This window comes from Bos grunniens, chromosome 1, assembly GCF_055505025.1.
Source record: "Bos grunniens cultivar Pamir isolate PY7600 chromosome 1, Bosgru_T2T1.0, whole genome shotgun sequence".
Classification (NCBI taxonomy): domain Eukaryota; kingdom Metazoa; phylum Chordata; class Mammalia; order Artiodactyla; family Bovidae; genus Bos; species Bos grunniens.
The window spans coordinates 61034310-61058321 of NC_141165.1; the positions used below are offsets into that span (position 1 = coordinate 61034310).

The 24012-nt window shown below is 40.2% G+C and overlaps 1 protein-coding gene across 2 annotated transcripts in view; it reads right to left on the reverse strand.

Annotated features, from left to right (window-relative positions):
• Positions 1–314: 314 nt before the first annotated feature.
• SLC2A2 (solute carrier family 2 member 2) overlaps positions 315–24012 on the reverse strand; it is a 29181-nt gene continuing 5483 nt past the window's right edge. Inside the window, exons 2-11 of one of the 2 annotated variants that reach the window (XM_086394108.1) lie at positions 21221–21313; positions 17683–17939; positions 14284–14408; positions 11078–11193; positions 10035–10197; positions 9373–9560; positions 5569–5673; positions 1938–2039; positions 677–880; positions 315–591 (exon numbers count right to left, since the gene is read on the reverse strand). In XM_086394108.1, the coding sequence (XP_086250234.1) occupies positions 391–591; positions 677–880; positions 1938–2039; positions 5569–5673; positions 9373–9560; positions 10035–10197; positions 11078–11193; positions 14284–14408; positions 17683–17939; positions 21221–21313 (1554 nt within the window). In that variant the 3' untranslated portion in view covers positions 315–390. Of the gene's footprint in view, positions 592–676; positions 881–1937; positions 2040–5568; positions 5674–9372; positions 9561–10034; positions 10198–11077; positions 11194–14283; positions 14409–17682; positions 17940–21220; positions 21314–24012 lie in introns of those variants that run through there. The other variant, XM_086394114.1, reaches the window with a different exon arrangement.

The following is a 24012-nucleotide window of genomic DNA, read 5'->3' on the forward strand; positions in this document are numbered from 1 at the left end:
TTAGCACAAGTTTATGATAGTTGTTATTATTAACTGGTAACCTGTGCTAAATGACCAAGCCGTTTAGTGTTTAATTTTACAAAAACCATTTGGTCATCAAAGTAACAAAAAAAAATTTTTTTTGGTACTAAATGTATTTGCCAGTTAGTGTAACAAAATGAGCTAGATTTTTTGGTTTTCTTATAGTCTTACCACCCAACATAGATTCTCTAAGTTAAAAGAAAAAAATACTTTTTTGTAATATTTGATGATACTTCTGATCAGAGCCTATAAAGTCTCTATAAAAAATAAAACAATACTTCAAGATACAGATATAAAATTCTCAAAAAAGTGTCATTAAAAAACACTGCTTTCTTCCTGTTATTGTTCATGTCAAAAAGCAGGTTATCTTTACATGGTTTCTGTAGGTCCGAGGAATTCCATTTCTACAGCAGCTTTTGGCGTTTCAGCTGAACCCCTCTTCTTTCGGAACTCTGCTGCGATTTCCTCAAAGGATTTTCCTTTGGTTTCTGGAACTTTAAAAAATGTGAACAGAATAAAGGCCAAGACCACACCAGCAAAAAGGAAAAACACATAAGGTCCACAGAAGTCCTGCAGAGAAGAAACAGAGTCCCAGTTAGCAGCTGTTAAACCTTATCTTCTGTTCAGTAAGTTTGCACAGAACTAGGCTGCTTACCGCAATGTACTGGAAACACAGAGCTATAATGAAATTGCCTGTCCAGTTGCTGAACGCAGCTATTGCTAAAGCAGCAGGGCGTGGTCCTTGACTGAAAAACTCAGCCACCATGAACCAGGGGATGGGTCCTGGCCCAATTTCAAAAAAAGACACAAAGAGGAAGATGGCTGTCATGCTCACGTAATTCATCCAAGGGAATTTACTCTGAGGAGAAAAGAAAAACAAAATAAAAGTGGAACTGGGATCACTGACTGCTTCTTCCTGTAGCTAAGTCCTTGTTGAGTTCAGAGGGGACATAGCACTCTTCCTGATGTGCTATGGGAATCCCTGGTGGCTCAGAGGTTAAAGCGTCTGCCTGCAATGCGGGAGACCCAGGTTCCATCCCTGAGCTGGGAAGATCCCCTGGAGAAGGAAATGGCAACCCACTCCAGTATTCTTGCCTGGAGAATCCCATGGACAGAAGAGCCTGGTAGGCTGCAGTCCACGGGGTTGTAAAGAATCGGACACGACTGAGCTACTTCACTTTCACTGATGTGCTTATGTTCAATTAAGTATAAGTTATTCCAGTTGTTCAGTTCAGTTCAGTCGCTCAGTCGTGTCTGACTCTGCGACCCCATGAATCGAAGCACGCCAGGCCTCCCTGTCCATCACCAACTCCCAGAGTTCACCCAAACTCATGTCCATTGAGTCGGTGATGCCATCCAGCCATCTCATACTCTATCGTCCCTTTCTCCTCCTGCCCCCAATCCCTCCCAGCATCAGGGTCTTTTCCAATGAGTCGTAGACAAGTTTTTTTTTTTTTCCTAGTCTGAATCATCCTTAAATCTTTTGAGCTATAAGAAATCCTGTGGCTTCGGATTTTCTCTGCCTCCTAGTCACTCTTCCTGTGGAAGAAGCAAAGCAAGGATCCAGTGACCTCTGCTTCTACTCATACCAAGCTCGGTAGACAGGATGCGGAACACCCTGTAAAGTGGTAGAAAGGTCTAGGTACTTGTTCAAGGTCACACAAGCAGCCAAGTGGCAGAGCCAGGATTGAAACCTGGTTATTATACACCCTGCATCTCTGGGTGACAAGCACCATTCACTTGCTGATATTCAGTCTTTAAACCCTGAAGCTAATTCTTTTTCTTTACATTTCTCTTTTGTTTTATATGCTGTTCCTCTTGCTTTATTTTGTTAAGTAAGTCTCAGATGTTTAACTTGGGGCTCAGAAATGCTATCATTGGGTACCCAAAAATCTCAGTGCAGACACCAGACTCACCAGGAGCACAAGTCCCACCGACATGAAGATGGCACAAACAAACATCCCACTCATTCCAATTAGGAACAGAGAGCGTCGCCCTGCCTTCTCCACAAGGAACACCTAGGAAAGTTTTAAAACATGTGGCTTTATACTTAAATAGTTTTTACTGCCGAGGAGATCTTTTAAATTTATACAGCTGAGAAGAAGCCATTCTATTATCTCATTTTGCAGATGTGGAATTAAGGAGGGAAGTGACTCTTGCCCAGAAAGGTGGAACTGGTCTCAGTGACCAGAGATGATTAACAGATGCTGTCTTCCTTTTGTCACACTGATTTGAACAGGTCATTCTAGAGAAAGAACCATAGCATCATTACCCCCTGATGTTTATCACTTTGGGTGCAATAGTTAGAGACTGGACATCTTGGATGTCCAGTATTTCCTCTCCCCTTAAAATATGAAGGGTCTACATAAAAATGACATTAATTTCTCTTTTGATAATTATCCTAAGTTATAATTAAAAGCGTTTGAGCACTGCAGACTTCTGAAACAGTGCAATTATTGATGTGTCAACTGTCATCATCCAACTTCATTACTGCAAACAAAGTCAAATTGTGACCACTCAGGGGGAAAATACAGAATTTGATCATCTCACTAAAGAATCAGGCCTGAAAGTACTTGGTCTTGGTAATGACTATCCACTTGAAAAGATAAGACTTTAAAGCAAAAGGTTAAATTGCTTTTTTATCCTATTTTAGGAGACTTGGCATCAATTCCTTTGGGTTGGGATCTTTGCACTAATGTTTAAGATTTACAATTAGCAAGGACCAGAGTTTGCTGAATAGGCTCTGGCTTGATCCTTGCCAAGGTTGGTGAGTCAAACACACACAAAAATTACCTGTCATAATTTCTCACTTGGCTGTTCTCATAAATCTATCAGTAAATCAATAGCAATCCAATACTCTTAGTGCAGTGAGCTTTGGCTCTGAAAATATCTGAGAAACATTTCTTTTCACTCACAGTGAAAAAAACCCCTTTTTCTCAGGCTTTCAGATCACTTCAGAGTGGTAAGCAAGGAACCGATATTTAATTGTTGAGAATGAAGTGGGAAAAACAAAACTTTCTCTAGTTCATAAATTTCTCTCTATATATTTTGACTCTGTCTATATTATGACTTTTAAAGTTGATTTGATGACACCATGTCAAGCCGCCAAGGAAACTGGAGCATTTCTTCAGCAAAAAGGGCTTTCACTACATCCGTTTCTTCTATTTCTGGACAACTATTACTGATAGGATTATAAATTCTAAAACTGCATGCCTTGAAAATTGAGTCAGACTCCCTTGGGGCCAGGTGAGCACAGACACAGGGTGAGACTTGGTCAGGTCTTAGAGACCTGGATGCCTGACCTTAACTTCCATTTTCCCCACAGACAGTGTGCAGCACTCAGACCCTCGATGCCTACTTGGAGGCCTCTTTCTCCTCTAGACCCATGCTGTCTTTCCGTTGGCTTCATATTTCTTTCTGTTTTGTTTTCTCACTCAAGATTACAGGTTTCCATCTACTGGATCATTAGTGTAAAAGAAAATACAAAATATGGAACATCATTCAGCATCAAGTTTAGAAAGTCTCTCTCTCCAAATACTCATTCAGGAAAAAAAAAAGGATTATATTCCCTCTGAATTGTTGAAACATTACTATGTTATCAGTACATATTCCTATTTGCACATCTTTATTTGAATGGATACACGGAATTCGGTAACATTGCCTGATTTTGGCAAGAGAATCTGGATGATTGAAAGGTATCCTTTTTGTATTTTTTTGAACTTTAAAACTTTTCAAAAATAAATATAATTAAAAGTGTTAAATATTACTTGTAGTCCTGGAGGGTACATTAGACGGCTGATTAGAGTTTTAAAATTATGTCACTCCTGCAAAAATGTTCACAGAAAAAAAGGATGAGTTCTAAAAAGGTATATTCAAAATAATCAGGACACTATTTTTGGAAAAACTCCTCCCACTCCATGGAGTTGGTGGGGTTGGATGGGTGGACAACAATGGAATTTTGCAGTAGTTTTTTTAGGCATTCTTATAGTTTGGATTGCCCTGATCTTGATAACTTGATTCTTCACATAGCAAATCCTGTTACACATAAAATATTTTAATCACAATCTCTATATGAGAAAAATAATGTTGAAGTGAGATTTGCAAAAATATTATCTCAGGAGACAAAAGAATGCAAATAGGATTCCATCCCAGTACCAATCCTTTATTGATTTTAGAGTAGCCTTTTGGATTGAACAAGCATTAACTCTAAAGGCATAAGCACTGGTGTTCCCTTGTTATCTGTTCTTCCTTCTCTTTCCAAGGTCCAGTTCTGTTTAATGTGGTCTGGACAAACTTGCCTTTTGATCTAGGTAGCAAGGCTGTAATTATTGACCACTCTAGGTAATAGTTAAAAGTCCATGTGCAGAGAATGAAAAACAAGTGATCCCATAAACTGTAGCCTGCCAGGCTCTTCTATCCGTGGGATTCTCCAGGCAAGAATACTGGAGCAGGTTGCCATTTCCTTCTCCAGGGGAACTTCCCGATCCAGGAATTGAATCCAGATCTCCTGTACTGCAGGCAGATGCTTTTCTAACTGAGCTATATGAAAAGCCTCAGAGCTGCCTGGAAGCTCTGTCCAATGGCCTAACATCATAAGAATCTGCTCAATCAGTTTAATTTTGCTAGAGGCTTAGATATTTAATCAAGAGGACAATGTTTATTTAAAAAATGTTTTTTTTTTTTCCCCTAAGATATCAGGATAAAAAATTTCAACCATGGAAGGATGGAATCAAGGTGGAAGATCCAGTACTGACAGAAATGACAAGCTGTTTGCTAATATCAGGGGCTTCCCAGGTGGTGCTTCCCAGGGTGCTTCTCTGCTTCCCTGGTGGCTCAGACAGTAAAGAATCTGCCCTGGATCCAGAAGATCTCCCAGAGAAGGGAATGGCAATTTGCTCCAGTATTCTTGCCTGGAGAATCCCATGGACAACAGTACATGGGGTCGCAAAGAGTCGGACATGACTGAATGACTAACACTTTCACACTTCCTTTCCCAGATGGTGCAGTGGTAAAGAATCTGCTGCCAATGCAGGAGACGCAAGAGGGTTCGATCCCTGAGTCGGGAAGATTCCCCTGGAGTAGGAAATGGCAACCCACTCCAGTGTTCTTGCCTGGAAAATCCCAGAGGAGCCTGGTGGGCTATAGTCTGTGGGGTTGCAAAGAGTCAGACACAGCTGAGCATGCATATACACATTTGCTAATATTAAGGGACTTAAGTACAGAAGAAAGGAGAAAAAGCCTAGGTATTTACACAAAAATACCAAGTGTCTTGTCCCCAAGTGAGTTCCTGATTCACAAGTGAGTGACAAATGACATATTTGGGAGATAGGGAGAACCATTGATCCATGTGTTCAGTTATGCCTAATCTCACTACAATGGTTGGTTATTCACATCTAGGACTCTTCCTGTGACTCACATAGTTCTATCTACATATCCAGTACATGTGGACAATAAATCACAGGTTGCTTTTATGTTACAAGGGTTTTTTTCACTCCTATTTCTGGACTGAGGAACAAGCAGAATATTTATCTAGAGTATTTCACTTACAGAGACAGCAGTGAAAACTGTGTTGACAGCACCAACTCCAATGGTTGCATAAACAGGTTGGCTGATTCCAGCTGTCTGGAAAATGCTGGTTGAGTAGTAAAATATCTGAAAGATGAGAATAGTTTAGCTTTAATCAAGAAGCCTAGTGCTAAGGCTTTAATGCAAGAATTATTTTAGGTTGTTTATTTTTTGAGTGTTTCAATGGAACCAGAGTTCCGAGAGATCTCAAAAGGTTTTATCATCCCTCTTCTTCCAGAAAAGGAGAAATCACAATCTTCCTTTAGTGTGTAAAACTTCCAATCATTTAAAATCTCCTTATATTCAGCTGAAAACTCTACATCTGCATCTAACTTTTTTCAGTTTTAAAACTTTTTCTTAAAGTTAAAATACATGCAAAAAGGTACATATACCCTTTAAGTGTACAGCTCAATTAATTTGCACAAACTAAACACACCTGTATCAGTTCAGTTCAGTCACTCAGTCGTGTCCGACTCTGCGACCCCATGAACCACAGCACACCAGGCCTCTCTGTCCATAACCAACTCCTGGAGTCCACCCAAACCCATGTCCATTGTGTCGGTGATGCCATCCAACCATCTCATCCTCTATTGTCCCCTTCTCCTCCTGCCCCCAATCTTTCCCAGCATCAAGGTTTTTTCAAATGAGCCTGCTCTTTGCATCAGGTGGCCAAAGTATTGGAGTTTCAGCTTCAACATCAGTCCCTCCACATCCAGGATTGATCTCCTTTAGGATGGACTGGTTGGATCTCCTTGCAGTCCAAGGGACTCTCAAGAGTCTTCTCCAACACCCCTGTATAATCTAGGTAAAAAATAAATCATTTCCTGCCTTCTGGAAGCCCCCTAAATGTCACCCTTTTTCAAAGGAAAGTCTTTCAACTTCAGCCATTGTAGATAAATTTTGCCTAGTCTTGTACTTGATATAAGTGGAACTGCTTGATGTATATTTTATATCTGGCATCAACATTGCCTTTGTGAGAATCATCCACATTGTTGCATTTGCAGGCTGTTTATTATCACTGCTATTTAGCATATTATTGTAGTAATATACCACAATTTAGTTACCCATTCTACTATTTAGTCACCCATTCTACTATTGATGGTTATTTAGGTAGTTATCATTAGAGTGATTATGAATAGTGCTTCTATGAACATTCTATTCTAGTACAAGCCTTTTGGTAAAATACGTACACATTTACACCTTGGAATAGAATTGTTGGATCACAGTGTGTGTGTGTTCTCAGCTTTGATTGATACTACCAAATAGTTTTCCAAAGAAGTTGTGTCAATTTGCACTCTTACCAGTGAAAAGGCAGAGGAACCAGAGCTCAAATCACTGAACATCCATTGGATCATCAAAAAAAGCAAGAGAGTGCCAGAAAAACATCTACTTTTGCTTTATTGACTATGCCAAAGCCTTTGACTGTGTAGATCCCAACAAACTGTGGAAAATTCTTAAAGACATGGGAATACCAGACCACCTGTCCTGCCTCCTGAGAAATCTTTATGTAGGTCAAGAAGCAACAGACTGGTTTCAAATCGGGAAAGGAGTACATCAAGGCTGTATATTGCCACCCTGCTTATTTAGTTTATATGCAGAGTGCACCATGAGAAATGCTGGACTGGATGAAGCACAAACTGGAGTCAAGATTGCTGGGGGAAATATCAATAACCTCAGATATGCAGATGACACAACACTTATGGCAGAAAGTGAAGAAGAACTAAACAGCCTCTTGATGAAAGTGAAAGAGGAGAGTGAAAAAGTTGGCTTAAAACTCAACATTCAGAAAGCTAAGATCATGGCATCTGATTCCATCACTTCATGGCAAATAGATGGGGAAACATTGGAAACAGTGACAGACTATTTCTTTGGGCTCCAAAATCACTACAGATGGTGACTGCAGCCATGAAATTAAAAGACACTTGCTTCATGGAAGGAAAGTTATGACCAACCTAGAGGGCATAGTAAAAAGCAGAGACATTACTTTGCCAGCAAAGGTCTGTCTAGTCAAAACTATGGTTTTTCCAGTAGTCATGTATGGATGTGAGAGTTGAACTGTGAAGAAAGCTGAGCCCAGAAGAATTGATGCTTTTGAACTGTGATGTTGGAGAAAACTCTTGAGAATCTCTTAGACAGCAAGGAGATCCAACCAGTCCATCCTAAGGAGATCAGTCCTGGGTGTTCATTGGAAGGACTGATGCTGAAGATGAAACTCCAATACTTTGGCCACCTGAAGAACCGACTCATTTGAAAAGACTCTGATGCTAGGAAAGATTGAAGATGGGAGGATAAGGGGACAACAGAGGATGAGATGGTTGGATGGTGTCACCGACTCAATGGACATGAGTTTGAGTAAGCTCTGGGAGTTGATGATGGGCAGGGAGGCCTGGCGTGTTGCAGTCCATGGGGTTGCAAAGAGTCGGACACGACTGAGCAACTTTGAACTGAACTGAACCAGTGTGTATAAGAATTTTGGTTTCATTGCACTTAACCCAAAATTTCCACTCATGTCAGTACAAATGGAGAAATCTGATTCACAACCTTCTTAATAGCCTTTATTATTAGTTACGTCTCTATGTGCATAACAGTCATTTTCTTTGGTTGTGTCATCCTCTGTCATTCCTTTCCTACAGCCTCATCCTGCAGACAGGGCTGATGCAGGAGGACTGTTCAGACTGTGTTCAGTGAGGAATGGATTACTCACTGCACACTATCCTACCCAAAAGCCTCTGGTTCAACATTTCCTGGATGCCTCTAAGCCAGGCACTGGGATGGAAGCTAAAGCAGGGACACTCAGAGAGATTAAGTGTTGTGCTCTTGGATATACTCGCAGAGCTGAGAGAGAGCTCAGAGAGATTTGGTCTCTGAGACCCAAAGTTATAAAGAATTAAGAGATTAAAAAAATCAACATCAAGGACCTTTAAAGGAGGATAGAGGCCAGAGCAGAGCATTCAGCTTGTGGAATGAGGCTCAGGTCTCCTTTTGCTTCACCTTGGGGGAAATACTTTCTTTGCTTCCTCTAAGTCTCTGCCCATCTATCAGTCACCCCCACAGTGTCTGTGAATCTGGGGTTGACTCACTGTAGAAGCCCAAATCACAGTTTTAACAGCATTGAATGGGGATACGTGGTTTTTAAAATCTGGTTTCTTAACCAATGCTTAATTTTTTTCTTCTAGCAGCTAACCATCAGTAAGACAATTTTAGTCTGCATAATACAAAGATTTCAAAACCTAAAAGCTAGCTAGTTTAGTACTCAGTATGTTTTTCAGTCATGTCTTTTCTATTACCCTCACTCACCAATATCATATCAGTTCCTTCTATTGTTTATTTTGTGTGCTGTCTCCCCAAACAGTGAAAATTTCTTGGATGGCAGGAAAATTCTTTGCACTAGGCTATCTGATACACTTCATTTAAATAGATAGCAGGAACCATGAGTCCTTCTGCCTAGGCTATCTGAAATCCTAAATTTGATACTCAACTCTAGAAGCCCATAGTAATTCAGTCTTCTTGGTATATTTATTCTCTTTTGCCCTCTTTTGTATTTATTATGACTTGCCTTTTAATCTTCATCTTAATTGACATGCAGACCACTGATCACTGACATCTTTTAAAAATTGTAAGGTAATTTTAGAAAGCAGACAAGGCAAGATAAAATTAATGCTCATTCAAGATATTTGTGATGTCAGCATTTTAATGTGTCCTTAGTTACTTAAACTTAAACTCCTGTCCTCGTCTGTCTTAGTTCACTTTGGTCTTAAGAGTGAGGGAGGGTGTTCTTAAACTTACCCCATTGATTCCAGAAAATTGCTGAGCCGCATGCAGCATCAATGCCACTAGAATAGGCTGTCGGTAGCTGGCATTGGTGAAGAGCTGAATTATGGAGACTTTCTTTTCATTTGATGCTTCTTCCCTCTCTTTTCTCATCTCAGTGATGTCTTTGGTGATATCATCACTTCCTCTGAGTCTTTTCAAGCCTGTCCCCCAAAATGATCATGTTGACACAACTCAGGTCAAAACAAAAATAAATTTGTTTTTGTTATGCTAATGAAAGAACTACAGTTCTGCCTAACCCATTCTATGACCTAATAGAATGGGTGTTGGAAATCCTTTCTTGTTAAATCCTGTCTTTTTATTTTTTAAGAAAGCAAAACATTTGGCTTCATCTTATTCCTCATTATCATAGAAGTACAATGTAGGAAAGGTCTGTTAGAAGTCTGAGTTCAATGCACTGCATGTGGATTTTCTATTTGGGCTTGTGTGAATGTTTATGGTTGCAAAATGACATGTACCAGTCATATTAAGTGATCGTGCATATTCTTACATATAATCACTGACTTCATTTGAAAAGCATTGGTACCAATTTCATGAGTATCCATTCATGTGCACGGTTTCTCATTAACTGATAATTCCAAAACAATAGGAAGAAAGGAAAACCACCATAGACTTACTTTTCTTTGCCTTGGCTTCCTCATCCAGCTTGATGTAAAGGTATCTGGGGCTTTCTGGACAGAAGAAGAGCAGCAGACATTGGAGAATGGCTGGCACAGCAGACAGGCCAAGCAGGATGTGCCATAGCTCGTGATTGCCCAGGATAAAGTCAAGGCCAACGATCTGAAAAGGCAGGGAGGAAGCATATCAACTACATATCACTTTGGAGCTGCCTTCTGAAACAATTTGTTGGAAAAGCACATTGGCTATTTGATAGTAACTCCTGACTTTGATTCAAGTATGCACAAGTATGCTTAAGATGGAAATTGTTACTAGTATGTCTCTTCTTAAATGAATTAGGGACTCTGTTTTACAAAGAGTTCAGCTAGATTTGTTTTCATTAACTCCTATGGGACATTTAGGATAGAAATCAACCAAACTTTTAAGCACGCATTTGATATCTAAAACAACAGCAAAAATAATGCATAACTTTGGACGATTACCCAGAACTTAAATAGAATGGATTACATAAATAAAGCAATTACTCTGAGAGAACTAGTTTTGTGATCCCTATTGCAAAGTAGTTTATCCTCTGGATAGTCATAAGTTTGAGGTTCTGAGGACTCCCTCTGAGAACACAGGAGAGAAGGAAAGAACAAGGTAACTGAACAAGAACTGCTACTGCAATCCTTTGCATTTTAAATCTGAGCAGGAAAGATGCTCAGAAAAAAGGAAACCCAGGCAGCCAAAATTTTGAAATTTTTTTCCCTTGAAATCTAAATGGAATAATGTAATTCTGGAATAGCTCCAGTAGTTAAGACTTGGCTTACCAGGTCACCTTCAGTGCCAACTCCACCACAGCTTCCAGGGGAAAAGTGAGGCGTGGATTAGTAATATTTTAACTTTGAGCTACTAAAAAGCCTATGTCTCTGTACTGCCACCTCCAAGACCACTTGTGGAACTGTCTTTTCCTCTGTGTTGTTTTACAGTAAGAGTGGCCAGTCAGGGGGAGAGAAGCTGGGTAAAGTAGAGGATGGGTGAGGGAGGGGATGGGAGTTTTTACCTGACTAATAAGAATGCCCGTGACAATGGCCAGCTGATGAAGAGCACCGATAGCGCCCCTGAGTGTGGTTGGAGCAATTTCACCAATGTACATTGGAATCAAGCCTGAAATCAGCCCTGAGTGAAACATGAACATACACGTTAAAGTGTAATCAGGATGACATCAACAGCAGTAACTTTATTTAAGTACAGTCAGTATTCATTCTGAGTTTATTGGAAGGAAGAGCCCTTGTCACCAACCGCAGACACGATTTATGCAAAGAATGTTTGTTGATGAGACTCCAAATGAAATTGTAGTTGGAGATATAAATAGAAGGAGATGGTTAGTCATTCATCTGGCAATTATTCATAGCATTGCCTTTATTTAGTTAAAAAATTCATGTTAATATTGAGTTTGTATCATGATGCCTTAGGTTATCTTCAGAAAAGAGATTGAAGAATGCTTTAACAATATTCTTAAAAATACAGTAATATTCTTACTCTAAAATCACGGGATTAAAGGAAATTAGAACATATCTATGCCAACCTCTTTACTTGATAAAGGTGAGAAATGACTTACCCAAGATCACAGTGCAATAGAGTGTTAGCAGGAGAACTACAAGCCCTTCTTGAGTTTCTACAATGTGGAGGAGCCTCAAAGTTACACTTAAGAGTTGAGGGGAGGAGTGTGTAGAGAGGTGTCAGGAGTTAAGGGACTCAGGGGCTCCTCCCTCAATTACTCCAACCAGAGCAACCTAGCTTCTTTATTCTCTCTAAATAATGGGCTTCAGAAAAGATTTTATTTGAATAAAGACTTCTGATTCTTACACATGTGCTAAGTCGATTCAGTTGTGTCTGACTCCTTGTGATCCTATGAACTGTAGCCTGCCAGGCTCCTCTGTCCATGGGATTCTCCAGGCAAGAATACTGGAGTGGGTTGCCATGTCCTCCTCCAGGGCATCTTCCCAACCCAGGGATCGAACCCACATTTCATGTCTCCTGCACTGGCAAGTGGGTTCTTTACCACTAGGGCCACTTGGGAAGCCCTCTGATGCTTAAAAGAAAACAAAATTTTGAAAAGCTCTAGGCCATTATGCCTTCTGTAGTTTTCCTAGATGCAGATGTAACCAGTCATGTTGAAAATGGTGGAGACTCTAGACATTTGCTAAGAGCATAAAAAGGTCAGAGACTAGTCAATGAGCAAAACTTAATGCAATGTTTGACATTTCCTGAAAATAAGATTTGTCAGAGGCTTCCTCTTAGATATACTGTGGGCCTATCAAATGGAAATGTATGGTCTTTGTATAAAAGATGCTTTTGAGAATTGTTTCAATATTTTTTTAATGCTTCAAATTGTTCTTAATATCCCATGAGCATTTGCATGGCTGATACAGCATCTAAATTTCTGCTTTTACATGCAACTCTACTGTGTGGTCTGTTGATCTTAAAGAAGCAGGGGGAAAAAAATAAAAAACAAACATTGTTTGGTCCTATTCTGGGCTGTAGTATTTTTGTTAAGGCCAAACATACCTCAAGAACAGAAAACGCAGATAAGCTCAAAGGTCTTCAGTCTTCAGTCTAACTGCTCTCTCCAACTGAGCTATTTTGGCCACCTGGTCTGACGTCTTACGAACTCGAAATCAAATTGTATTTTCTATTAATTGTTATTAATTTATTTTCATTAATTTTTAGCTATTTTAATGCTCATAATAAAATCAGACATAATTTTAGAAGGTGCTTAGAGAGTACAAGTTACTTAGTTATGCTAGTAATAGGTTGCTACACACTGTATATAACATTTATTTTCAATATCACTAAAAATATTTTATAATTTTTTTTCTTATTGTATTTCAAAAAGTAGAGAGAAAATAAAGAAGAATCTTGATTTGGACCTCTTTGATGGTGTTATTAGTTTCATTTTACAGTCAAGTGAAACTGAATTTGAGTCTTCAAAACTGTAAGAAAACAAATTTGTGTTGTTTTAAGTCACTAAGTTTGAAGTAATTCATTAGAGGGAACTAATACCAAGGAGGAAACCGAGCCTTCTATTCAATGACTAAGGCCAGACCAAGACAGTGCCAGAATTGATGCATTCTGAATCCAAAACTCTTCCCATAAGTGAGTTGCCTCTTTACCTTGATCAAACTATCATTTCAGTTATTTGTATTAACATTGAAAATAACAAGAAAAGCCATTTAATTAAATAATCTTAGATTTTTATTTTGAGCCTCCCTGGTAGCTCAGCTGGTAAAGAATCTGCCTGCAATGCAGAAGACCAGACTTTTGGTTCAACCAATCATTGAAGATGAACAGAATTGTAGTCTTCCTCTTTTTCAGGTAAAAGTGTTAGAAATATTTCATATAGCATTTTGTGTGCTCACCTTCCCTCTCTCACCTGCAACGGTTATTATTAGTGGCTGTGATTTGGGACAACAGGTATTACTGGGATTGAAGAGCAAAAGATTTGACTATTTTAGAGAATGGACTATCCTCCCTTTCTTCAGGCCGCTGCTGCTAAATTGTTTCAGGAAGATTGAAGAGCTCTTTCCAAGAAATAGTGATTCAGATATTTAGATGGGAAAAGCATCTTTCCTCCATTCTGAACTCCTCTACCAGCTGCTTCTGCCTAAGCTCCTCTCCCTATGGCCACCTTCACTTTAACACTTGGACCAGCCAAGTGTGGAAGCAGATAGGGTAAGGGAATGTGGCCTGAGAGATGGGCCAGAACATCAAGGTCTTTCCAGATAGGAGAGACAGAGACATCAGTAGCTAGGCAGGCCATAAGGGTAGAGTTAGGGGTTCTGGGCATAGCAGTCTTCCGGTGTCTACTGAACAACATAAGTAACAATAACAGCTAGCTGTAGTCAGATTCTATGCTGAACATTTTACACATATTCTCACAAGCGCCCCCATGAGGTAGATATTATTATCCTTCTCATTTAATGGATAAGAAAAATAAGAGTTAAGTAATTTGTGTTGGAGCATATGACTAGAAATGATGTCATTGCTGTGGTTAAGAACATCTCATTACAACTCCACTTACTAGTCCCAAACCTCCCTGACTCAGAACTGAAACTTTGTGCTATTACCTTTTCTTTTTGTGATGTCACCTTATGCTCAAAAAGTTCCCTACATGTAACCACATCTACCTTGAGAATAATTTTCAGATGTACACATGTTTGTGTGGGAGGGTGTGTGTGTGTGTGCGTGTGTGTGCACACAACTTACCACAGTAGAGTCCTGATATGCCTCTTCCTGAAATTATAAGAATGTGAGATGGTCCCAATTTCGAAAACCCCATCAAGAGAGCTCCAACTAATGAAAGAATGTTTGCTACCAACAGGGCTTTGATTCTGAAAATTTGAAAAGCAAGGATTATAAATTTAGCATCGAAACTTGATAAAAAGGATTTGCTTTCAGAGCATGCTGAGATTTTTACCAAAGAGTGATTATTTTAATTTTGTTGATAGAGCTAGTTGGGGAATCTTAAACCATGATTGCTACTTTGATTTATCTATGTGTTAAAGCATTGACAATACATAATATTTATAATGAGAGAATTTGGGTTGCATGTACTTAATCTCCACATTTTGATAGAGAAGATTCAATTGTGATGATGACTAGTTTGCCTTAAGATAACACTTCTGAGACCTTTTCAAATAGTTAACAATTAGTTTTCTACATGCTGACTGTTTTGAAGAATAAATGCCTGGCGATAGCTAAATTTAATTCTATAGCTATAACCTATGACACTGACACTTTTTTCTTTTAGTGGTACAAGATTTTAGCCGCTATAGATCATGAAAGAACTTTAAAATTTAAGTTTTCTTTAGTATAAATTATTTGGAAGTAGATTAAAACATGCTTTTACTTTAAGCCTTGTCAGAGAACTATAATTATTCTTATTTTATCATTATATGCCAGCATATTTCCAGAATCTATGAATCAATGTCAACCAATGCAAAATACTTAGTAAAGGTGATAATAGCAAAAAAACCACCATTTTCAAAATTGATCATACAAAAATTGACATTTGCAGGTATCTGATACTCTTCTTCCTGTTAAATGAGAAAGTGATGTACACAAAAACCTTCTTCAAAGTTCAGTCAATGATGATAAGGCCAATAAAAGAACCTGAGTGAATAAATGTGAAAATGTCTGTCCCACAAAGAAATGTAAGTATCTTGTTACATTCTTTTTCCGTGTTTCAAACTTTAATAGGTGAGCTTTTCCTAAACAAGTATCTTAAACACCAAGCAGATTGTTTTTTTCTGGAAGAATAAAACTATATAATCTCATACTCATTTTCCCAACAAACCATGTGATGAGCTGGATAATACCCCACAATAGTCAGTAATTTGATAAAATTTGAAGAACTGACCATTTTCTTTTATGGTAGAGGGAAGTCCTTTTCAAATAAGAATAAGAATAAAACTTGTGTTTCCGTGCTACCTATTACTTTAGAAAAATTCTTATAGTCTTATTAAAAGCTCCAGTACAAAAGGAAGAAATTATCAGAATTTAATAACCAAAGAGGGAAAACTATAAAGTAGGAATTTTAATAATTAAATGAATTATAACCCAGTACACCAATGCAGGAGATGTAAGAGATGCAGGTTCAACCCCTGGGTTGGGAAAATCCCGGGGAGGAGGGCATAGCAACTCACTTCACTGTTCTTGCCTGGAGAATCCCATGGACAGAGGAGTTTGGTGGGCTACAGGTCATAGAGTCATGAAGAGTTGGACACAACTGAGCATACACATTACTAAAGTAGTTGCCTGTATCATTTAGATCTTTAAAAGTTTTTGCATTTTCTAATTTTTCCATATTTGCATATTTTTATCATCAGAAAAAAGTGATAAAAAAGTGGATGCAAAGACCAGAAAATAAATATAAAGAAATAACTTTGATTTTCTGTTTTATTTCCTATCAATAACTTCAGATATGCAGATAACACCCTTATGGCAGAAAATAAAGGGGAACTAGAGCCTCCTGATGAAAATGAAAGAGGAGAGTGAAAAAACTGTCTTAAAACTCAGCAGTCAAAAAACTAAGATCATGGCATCGAGTCCCATCACTTCATGGCAAATGGATAGGGAAACAATGCAAACAGTGACAGACTTTATTTTCTTTGGCTTCCAAATCACTGCAGATGGTGACTACAGCCATGAAATTAAAAGATGCTTGCTCCTTGGAAGAAAAGCTATGACAAACCTAGACAGCATATTAAAAAGCAGAGACATTACTTTACCGAGAAAGGTCCATATAGTCAAAACTATGGTTTTTCCAGTAGTCATGTATGGATGTGAGAGTTGGACCATAAAGAAGGCTGAGCACCCAAGAATTGATGCTTTTGCACTATGGTGTTGGCAAAGACTCTTTGAAGTCCCTTGGGCTGCTAGGAGATCAAACCAGTCAATCCTAAAGGAAATCAGTTCTGAATATTCACTGAAAAGACTGATACTGAAGTTGAGGCGCCAATACTTTGGCCACCTGGTATGAAGAACAGACTCATTGGAAAAGACCCTGATGCTGGGAAAGATTGAAGGCAGGAGAACAAGTGGACAACAGAGGATGAGATGGTTGGATGGTATCACCAACTCGATGGACATGAATTTGAGCAAGCTCCAGGAACTGGCAATGGACAGGAAAGCCTGGTGTGCTGCAGTCTGTGAGGTTGCAAACAGTTGGACACGACTGAGCAACTGGACTGAGTTGATGGGGGTGGGGGGAACTCCAAGAGCTTTAGTATTTCACATGACTAAATGAAATTTGGATGTAAAGGAGTTCTACTGATGTTTTTAATCCAAAACAGGAAGTTTCAATCCAAAATAGAAAGTTGAGGAATGGAGATACCACTTGCTTCATTTGTGGTTGGGTTTTGACTCAGCAGTAGCAGCAGCTAGAAACTGCCTATCAAGTACATTGGGCAACTGGGAATTGGTGATATTGACTTAACCTTATGACTTGGCTGATCCAGATGTCAAATTCTAATCTGAAAAGGAAAAACTGGGTGTCTGAGAAATGGAGCAATTTGGTGAAGCCAACAATAGATTTAAAAATTCCATGCTTGACTCTTCCCTTGAGTTCCTGAGTAAACCACATGGGCTGTGATTTCTTAATACATTTTATAAGTTATAAAGTCAGAGAATCAAAGTGATTATCCAGAAATACACACCAAATTCACTTTGTCTGTAAATATCTTCACAATTAAGTAGTTTACTGCAACAGCTTTCTCTATTATTTGGTTCAGAAAGTAAAAGTGTTAGTCGCTTGGTCGTGTCTGACTCTTTGTGACCCCATGGAGTATAGCGCGCCAGGCTCCTCTGTCCATGGAATTCTCCAGGAAAGAATACTGGAGTGGGTTGCTATTTCTTTTTCAAGGGGAACTTCCTGACCCAAGGATTGAACCTGGATCTCCTGCCTTGCATTCAGATTCTTTACCATATAAGACACCAGGGAAGCCCTTATTTGGTCCAATACCAACCTAACTCATAAGATCATGAGTTGGAAAGAACAACTCTAAAACTATCCCACAAAATGGAAGATTATTTCTTTCCAAACAAATTCTGAAACCCCAAATAGTGACTTTTCTGTGTGTATGCTTATTTATGAAATTTGCCTACCTTCCAAGCTTGTCCCCAAGCAACCCTCCAAAGAACGATGCAATCATTCCACCAACTGCAAAGCTGGACACAGACAGGGACCAGAACATGGTGATGAGGCTAGCTGATGTCATAGTCTCTTCCTCAGCCCAGGAGACTGGCGTTGGATCTCCCAGGCTTGTGGGCAATTCCTCTGTACTGTTGAGAGCGTAGTTGTTGATAGCTATTCGGTCATCCAGTGAAACACCCAGAACATGTCTATAGTGGGTTATAATTACCTAAGGAGATAAAATAAAGAAAAATAGCTGAAATATTTCGAACATTCTGTATATTTTTGGTTTGTTTTTCCTTGAAACTATTTGTTAGGTGTTCAAGCAGGATTATTTCAATTATGTGTGTTAGGCACATACTAATGCATATAGATTGCTTACAGTTGACCACATCCTATAAAACAGAGGTCACAAATTCCAGTGCCAACAGGAACCTGGCAGGAACAAACAAGTAAAGGAGGCAAGAAGAAGCTTGAGAACTTGAGGGCTGAAATATAGTCTATACTATTGAGAATATGGGCTCCAGTGGTAAAGAATCTGCTTGCTAATGTAGGAGACATGTGTTCAATCCCTGAGTCAGGAAGATCCCTGGAGAAGGGAATGGCAACCCACACCAGTATTCTTGCCTGGGAAATCCCATGGACAGAGGAGCCTGGTGGGCTACAGTCTATGGAGTCACAAAGAGTCTGACACGACTCAGTGACTAAACAACGAGTATTGGGAATAGAATACTGAGTGGGCAGAATTTATTTGTCCCATCTGAAGGAGGAAGCTGCAACTTGAGACTAGCATTGCATGGCCTTTAATTTTTAAAGAGAAACCAGACGTGTGTATTTTTATGTAAAATGCTTCAAGTTTTAAAGATTGGCAACTGTCCATATTGAAACTATCCTGCAAGCTGAAAAGGTACATTTTCATGCCACTGTTAGCCCTGCATAGCAGGATTTAAATTGGCTACTGTAAATATTTTAACAGAAACAAAAAAGTGGATATAAGAAAAAAGTTTGAGAAAGTTGAGGCCAAAAATGAAGTTAGCATACAAAATTCAAACACCAGGTGCTGTATCCTTGCTTTAGGTGAGCTATAAATTTATTAATAAGTTTCCTAGCAGCCAGTGAAAAGAGAGGAAAACAATCATGTATATTGGTGAATTCCGAAGATCAAAACCAACTCAGAAGTCCCTGAGAAGGTACTGGGACCTAAAGGAAGTGTCTTGCGTGGGTCCTCACTGAGTGCAGTAGGTAACAGTAAACAGTGTTCAAAACTAGAGTTCACAGAGCCATATTTTATAGTGTTTCAGTAGAGGCAAACTCGAACAAAAGTATGATTGAGTAAAGGCACATCCTTCCGGCTCTTCTTCCATGTCATTCCTCTGGATGATTTGGTCACCACTTGGCAGCAATGGGCTGGGAAGACCTCTAACAATGACCTGGAATGCAGCTGTCTACGCTGCCAGACCTGGGCAAAGTCCTATGTGGTAAAGTCAGCTGATGAAGGAGAGAACTTACATCCTCTTATGATAAAAGAACTCCAATCCAGACCTTTGCCTCATGGGAAGATCACTCTATATGGATAATGTACACAGCTGAAAGGAAATAGCCCAGATGTTTTCAGCAGTTTGCCCTACGTGAATAATCATTAATAGTTCTCTTTCTGAAACTTTCTGCAACAGGTATGCAGAGTTTTCACAGTCATAAAAAGTGATTTAAAAATACCCTAAAATAATTCCAAATGTCATTCTGCTAGTAGAAAACAAATTCTTCTTACATAGTGCTGTTTAAACAGCTCTTTAAATACAGATGGAGGGGGCTATAGAGAGGGCACTAATCCTGATGCCAGAGAGGGATGACCTCTGTTGTCAGGTCTGGCTCTAGGACTTGGATTAGAGGAGGGGAACCTTAGATTAATTTTTACGTCCAACACTGAAGAGGGCGGTTTAAATAAGGATTTGAAAAGTTCTCCCACAAGGAGAGAAAAGGTTCTACCAATGCCAAATTTCAGGAATCCTGCTACATTGGCACATGTTATCAGCCGCAGGAAAAAAGATATGACCCCCTAGAGCGATTCTCTAAATCTCTCAGCCTTGGCAAGACCTGCCACATTCATGATGCCATGTGGTGCCTAACCAGAGAGCATCTTTTGGTCCAAGGAGCAACCCTTTTCAGCAGACGGACTTGGCAAGTACACATTTCACACATTCACACCCTGTAGTCTCTTACATTTTCCTAAGAGTCCACTATGTTAAGAGAAGCAGACAAAATATGATGGGTTCACAGAGAACACCCAACTGAAGCTTGTATTGTCACCTTATGCCATCCCTTTCCCCAGCTTCTCCTCTCTGTCTCTTTCTTCTTTATTTACTAAACATTTTATGTTTCTATCAATCACTGTGCTTGGCACTGGTGTTAAGAAGACGAACACAATATCAATCCCACCCTAAATGACCTGATGGTCTGAGTTAGGGCAGAGGGAATGAATTCCTGATTTCCCCCACTTACAGGCTGTGGGATCTAAGACAAATGATATCTCTCTCCTGTGTATTTCCTGGAAACCAGAGTAGGGATGCATACAGTAAAAGTGAAAAATGATAGAAAGTGTCCAATATTAAAAATACCCAAAGAGTCAACATGGAGAAAACCCAAACTTTGTTGGACTTCTTGACTTATTTAAAAGGTTTATATTATTTTACTTTGGATCATACATGGGAGACTGACGTAGAGGGAAGGACTGGAATCGTTCCAGTGTTAGGCTCCTACAGTTTCTCCTTTGCTTGTCTTTTTTTTTTTCTTGTGATGAGAACTCTTAAGATTTATCCTCTTAACAACTTTCATATATAACACACAGCAGTATTAGTTATATTTAATTACATTTGTCATGTTGAACATCACATCCCTAGTACTTACTTCTCTTACACTTAAAAGTTTGTACCTTTTAACTACCTTTATCTGATTCCACCCCCTCCCCACCCAAGGCTCGAAAATGCTTTGATCTGGACAAAAACCTGGGCATAATCAGGTTGTTGGGCGAATCCGCAGGGGAGAGAATATGCTGGTTCCTGACACACAGTGAGTTGGTGCTCAGTACATGTTTCTGCACTGAAAAAAGCCTGTACTTCCACTGTTTCTTCTTACACCCTGGCATTTCCATCCATTTTTGGCTAGGAGCTCTGAATATATGCTGCAATAAGCTCTTAAGCCTTTTTTTGTTTTTGTTTTTTTTTTTAAATCCTTTTGGCACATGGTATTCTGGCTGAAGTTTTCTGTGAGCTCAGCGAACAGCAGAATCAGAGATCAAGAATTATTCATTACTCTTTCTTTTTCTATGAGGGTTATTAAATGAGGAGCAAAGGTCAAGTTATCAGCATTGGAATCACGCACGTGGTACCCAACAGAAGACCGGATTGCCACGTGTTCCCCATGTGGGCACACTTTATCTCTCTGGATGAGGAGCTGATATCTTTCTGCCACTGACAGAAATTGCCAAAAAGAGAACTTGTACGTTTCACTTGCCTGTTGAGGTGCATTGATCACACCAATGTCATATCCAAACTGGAAGGAACTCAGCACAGCAGTGAAGACAGCCAAAACCAAGGTCCCGGTGACCTGCGGGGAATGAAACACAGGGCTGGGAAACACCAGGCAATTTCAGTTGCCCACCGTCCATCAGTCTGCAGCATGGGTTTCTGACAGGTTCTATGGGCTGGTTCTTGCCACTTGACACTCATTCTTATATACCCCTATGTTCCTGGCAGGGCTCATTCATATGGGACTGTGAGTGTCTTTCATTTCTCCTATACTGCCAAAGCAGCAAAGAGTCTGGGACAGCTTTGTCCAGGGAAGGAACCAAACATCCTTCTCCACATGTGTATGTGCTAAGTCCCTTCAGTTGTGTCCGACTCTGCAACCCCATGGACGATAGCCTGTCAGGCTCCTCTGTCCACGGGATTCTCCAGGTAAGAATACTGAAGTGGGTTGCCATGCCCTTCTCCAGGGGATCTTCCCAAGCTAGGTCTCCCGGATTGCAGGTGAATTCTTTACCGTCTGAGTTACCCGGGAAGCTCAAGAATACTGAAGTGGGTAGCCAATGCCTTTTCCAGGCTTCTCCTGCATTGCAGGTGGATTCTTTACTGAGCTACAAGGGAATCTGAGTTCTTTATATGAATAGGCAGAGTTTTGAGATAGGAGATAAGAGGGGTTCCTTGTGTCAGACTCGGCGTGTACTGGGAAGCATGAAAAATTTTTCAGTTAACACAAAACCCTAAGTGATGGGATCGGGGCATATATGTTTAAAGAAGTACCCACAGGACATGATACTAAATTGTCTCCGAGAACTGCTTTACAAATGAAGTCACTTACTTTGCATCTTTTTTTTTTTTTCATTTACTTACTTTGCATCTTGACATGGAAGCATGATGCTGTATGTGCAGAGTTGTAAGTAACACCCAGAAACTGGAACTTGAGAACCAAACCAGAAATGCAACTGAGAGGGCTGGGCATGGAGCTCACAGAACGCAGGAGGGCAGCAAGGCAGGAGGCCCAGAAGCTGCTGGCTGGAGACCACCTCTCCCTGCAGCGCTCAGCTCTGCACTTGGCAGGCTGATGTTTTCTCCTAAAAGACTGTTGTGCACCTGCTCTCTGTCATGCATGGTTCTGCATTCTCATGTTTGTCGTTCAATCTCCTCTCCTGTAAGACAAGGGGCTTCCCAGGTGGTGCTGGTGGTGGAGAGCCCGCCTGCCAACGCAGGAGACAGATGCGGGTTCCATCCCTGGGTCGGGAAGATCCCCTGGAGGAGGAAATGGCAACCCACTCCAGTATTCTTGGCTGAAGAATCCCTGGGACAGAGGAGCCTGGTGGGCTACAGACCATGGGGAAGGACAGAGTCAGACATGACTCAAGTGATTTAGTATCACTTCACACACACTGTGTGTGTGTGTGTGTAATAGTTTTCTCTTCTCGCTATTACAAAAAAAATCAACAAACTAGTGGCTTAAGTAACACAAATGTATTACTTTACAGTTCTTGTAGGTCAGAAGTCTGATAGTAGTCTCACCAGACTATAATTAAGGTGTTGGCAAGCTGTGTTCCTCTCTGGAGGATGTAGGGGAAAATTTGAATTGATAGAATTTTATTCCTTCTTGATGAAGGACCAGAGTCTGTGCTGGCTGTAAAGCAAGGGCCATTCCTAGCTCTGGAGGCCACAACATCCCTTGATTAGTTGTGCCCTTCCTCCATCTTCATAACAGAATCTCCCTACCTCAAAGTCCATAACAGTAAAGATGTTTGTAAAGCCCTTTATTTTGTGTGAGGTAACAGATTCACACGGGACAAAGGACACAACCAGGGACAGTTATGGGTATCTTTTGAGGGCCCTTATTCTGCCAATAGCACTCCTCACAACAGCACCATTAGTATCCCTATTTTACAGATAACTAGACTAGGTTATGGCACCCCACTCCAGTACTCTTGCCTGGAAAATCCCATGGACAGAGGAGCTTGGTAGGCTGCAATCCATGGGGTCGCTAAGAGTGGGACATGACTGAGCAACTTCACTTTCACCTTTCACTTTCACGCATTGGAGAAGGAAATGGCAACCGACTCCAGAGTTCTTGCCTGGAGAATCCCAGGGACAGGGGAGCCTGGTGGGCTATGGGGTCGCAGAGTTGGATACGACTGAAGTGACTTAGCAGCAGCAGCAGCAGACTAGGTTAAGGTCTTACAGCCAGTAAGTTGTAGAATAATGATTTGGATCTAGAACCTATGCTTTTAATTACTTGGTTATTTTGAATTTCTCATGAATCAGAAACAGACATTCAAAAGGCAAACATATCTGAAAATGTAGGATCCTAATCTTCCTAAATTGGAAAAAATATCCAAGAGTGCACATATTCATAGAATTTGCCAATTTTGATGCTGAAGCCAAATGACCAAACACCCACCAATTCCAAGCACATTTTCCCACCACTCACCACACAAATGCCCGCCATCCTCACACACCCACAGAAAACCTTTGTGAGGTTTTTGGTAAAAATTGAAAAGACAAACAAAGGCTACTCAACTGCTCCTCTGTAGCTCAGCTGAAGAACCTCAGGGTCTACCCAACACCAAGCCCAGGGCCACAATATACTCTCCCAGTTTCCTCCCCACATCCCCTGTCCCTCCAGCGGCAGGGTCTCCCAGTGCCCGGTGTCTTAGTGATGCCCCTCCCACCCCAGGCTCTGCTCTCTGCTGGCTCTCCGGTCCCTACCAGACAAGCATATAGTTCCTTTCTTCTTATTTTGAGTACAACCAGTGACCATGGCAG